This window comes from Cicer arietinum, chromosome 6 (assembly GCF_000331145.2).
Source record: "Cicer arietinum cultivar CDC Frontier isolate Library 1 chromosome 6, Cicar.CDCFrontier_v2.0, whole genome shotgun sequence".
NCBI lineage: Eukaryota > Viridiplantae > Streptophyta > Magnoliopsida > Fabales > Fabaceae > Cicer > Cicer arietinum.
Genome location: NC_021165.2, coordinates 6,749,315 through 6,752,066, shown reverse-complemented (window position 1 = coordinate 6,752,066; position 2,752 = coordinate 6,749,315). Strand labels below are relative to the sequence as shown.

The window sequence follows — 2,752 nt, the reverse complement described above, 5'->3', positions numbered from 1 at the left end:
ATATTAAAAATTAATTTATTTTATTATATTTATGTATTAAAATATTTGAAATTAAAATAAAATTTTTAAAAATATATTTAAAATATGTTTATCTTAAATATTAAATTTATTTATCTTGAATAATAAAATTTAAATAATTTTATTTTAATATTATTTTCTATATTTAAATTTATTTCAATTTAAATGTTATTTCATATTTATTTTATTTATATAGTTAAATACTAAAAATAAATTTATTTTATTTATAAATTAGAATATTTAAATTTAGAATTTAAATATTTAAAATTTATATATTTTATATAAAAATAATTTAAAATATTTATATTAAATATTTAAAATTATTTTATTTTTTAATATTTTATATATAAATAATAAAATTAATTATGAAAATAACGAAAGAGAAATTATTTTATCAAATTTCACAAATGTTATTTGAGTGTCACATTATTCTTATTGAGAGTGTTAGATGATAAAAAATTGTGGGAGATCAAGAAAATCTCTAACATTTTTGTTAATAGGAAATAAAAAACTAATTTTAGAAATACAGGGACTAAAAATTCAATTTTGACAAAATTAAATGACAAAAAATGCATTTAAGCTTTTCTAGTCTTTTTACCCTATCTTTTTTTATTTTATAATTTTGATCGGATCTTTTTAGTTTTTCATTTGTAAATTTTGGTTAACGAGAAGGAAAATCCTTTAAGTGTGAATGTATATAAACTAATTTTGAAAAAATATTTGATAAATTACATGTACATAACAAACAACATTCAAAAGATAAAGGAAAATTATATAATAAAAAAAAAAACAGAAAAGAAAATATTATTTTAAAAGAAATTAAAAGTAAAATATCGAAGGCGTTTGGCATCAACTAGCCACATTAGCAACGATATAAAGCATTGTTTTTTATCCTTATACACGATCAATGTGAATTATTTTTTGTTTGTATGAAAGCATTCAATGTGAATTAGTAACACATATATTATGAGATCAAGATCTAGTAACTCAAACCTCAACTTGGATAACCATAAATGGAAACTACTTCCCTTCTCTCTCTTTCTAGGCATATATTTATCCTAAGATTAGCCCTTAACAAACTTTTGAACATGTCTATCACCACCACTTGAGAAATTCCCATTTTCAGGCTTCATTATTGCAACTACACCAAAATAATCAAAACTTAGGAAAAACAACAAAACCAAACCAAACCAAACCAAAATCACCTCCATTTGCAACCTTCTTCACCAATGTCAAACCAATATCATTAACCCCTCAAAATGAAATTCATGTATACCTTAAAATGGATGATAAAGACAAATTAATCATGATCCATGTTTCATCACTATTTATTGTAATTTAGGGTGACCAACGCAACCAGATCAACATTATTATTGTTCGAAATTTATACATCTTATATATGTTGTAACACAAACAAATGCCCGAGTCTGATTCAAGTTCTGGCCGCGCATTCATATGGCTTGTAACATTTTTTTTGTTCATTTCTTTATTACTAGGAGGTGTGTGTCTTGTGGCATACATGATCATTCCCGAATCTGAAACAACATCATGGTTACCTATAGTTGGTGTCTCATTGGTTTGTCTACCATGGGCTTTTTGGTTTTTCACATGCTTATATAGAATTTTTTCAAGGTGTTTTGGATTTAGAGTTAGAATGGGAATGTCTAACAGCGGAGGGGGCGGTGGAGGAGGAAATTGGGGTGCTACAAATCCACCTAAGAATGCAGATGTTGAAGTTGCAACTTCATCAAGAGGTAGTGGTGGTGGTGGTGAGTTGAATAGGGCATCATCTGTGGCCTCACATGAAAGTGAAATGGCATTGGCAAAATCTATGGGCTCATGACATCACATGATTAATTTGTACGTGAATTTGACTCCTTGTTGATGTTATCATCTTTTGAGATGACATGTGTGATTGATACATATTTTATCATTCTCAAAATATAAGTAAAAAATTAGTCAAAAAAAATTGATATATCTGATCAAAATTTTAGATCAGATATGTCTATTTTTTTTACTTTGATTTTGTTTATATTTTAGGATGGAGTAATATTGATCATCTTAGTCGGTGATGGCCTTGCTTCAAAATGCTTGAACTATTCTCTATAATCCTCACCTTCTGCATTTGCACCACATGAATATATAGGCCTTGTTGAGGGATACACGCTTGTTCTATGTATATTTATGGACATAATAGGCTTTGTTAGTTAGTTCTATGAAACTTGTCTTCTTTATGAATTTTAGTAGACATTTCATATGGGTTTGTTTAAAGAAATGAGAATTTGATTATTCAAGTCTCATTAATTGGCTTTAGATTTTGTAGTTTTTTTTTTTTTCTTCTTCCTCTCTTTTGAAGTATTCAATTATTTATTAACATATTTTTAGCACAAGTTTGATTTTTTTTTTCTTGATAGGTAGGATGTATTTCTTCACTCAATGAGATTTAATTTTTGCTCTAATGTGATAACTTGAGTTTTGTAAAAAAAGAAAAATTGTTATTTGCAAAATCAAAATCAGTTGTATTATTTGAACAATAATTCTGACATTGTATATCAATACTGCATATTATTAGGTGCATATGTCAGATTGGAAGTAAAAGAAAAAATATTTGACGAGAGAGAAAAAATAATGTAAAAATTAAATACTATATAAAAATATAGCATTGATGTCAAAATTTATATCAAATAATAATTTCTTTTACAAATTAAGTTATTTAATATAATAAAAACCGATT

General features: G+C 25.5%; 2 protein-coding genes across 2 annotated transcripts in view; one reads left to right on the top strand and one right to left on the bottom strand.

Annotated features, from left to right (window-relative positions):
• LOC101492568 (gibberellin 20 oxidase 3-like) overlaps positions 1 to 1,229 on the bottom strand; it is a 13,767-nt gene extending 12,538 nt beyond the window's left edge. Inside the window, exon 1 of the mRNA XM_004504058.4 lies at positions 1,118 to 1,229. Within this exon, the coding sequence (XP_004504115.2) occupies positions 1,118 to 1,229 (112 nt within the window). The remainder of the gene's footprint in view (positions 1 to 1,117) is intronic.
• A 308-nt stretch (positions 1,230 to 1,537) lies between these two features.
• Positions 1,538 to 1,861, top strand: LOC101508886 (uncharacterized). The gene has a single exon (XM_027336054.1). It carries the CDS (start codon positions 1,538 to 1,540, stop codon positions 1,859 to 1,861), a length of 324 nt encoding a protein of 107 aa, XP_027191855.1.
• The last annotated feature ends 891 nt before the right edge of the window (positions 1,862 to 2,752 follow it).

Coding starts and splice junctions, on each gene's coding strand:
- LOC101508886 (XM_027336054.1), top strand. CDS start 1,538: ATGATCATTCCCGAATCTGAAACAACATCATGGTTACCTATAGTTGGT.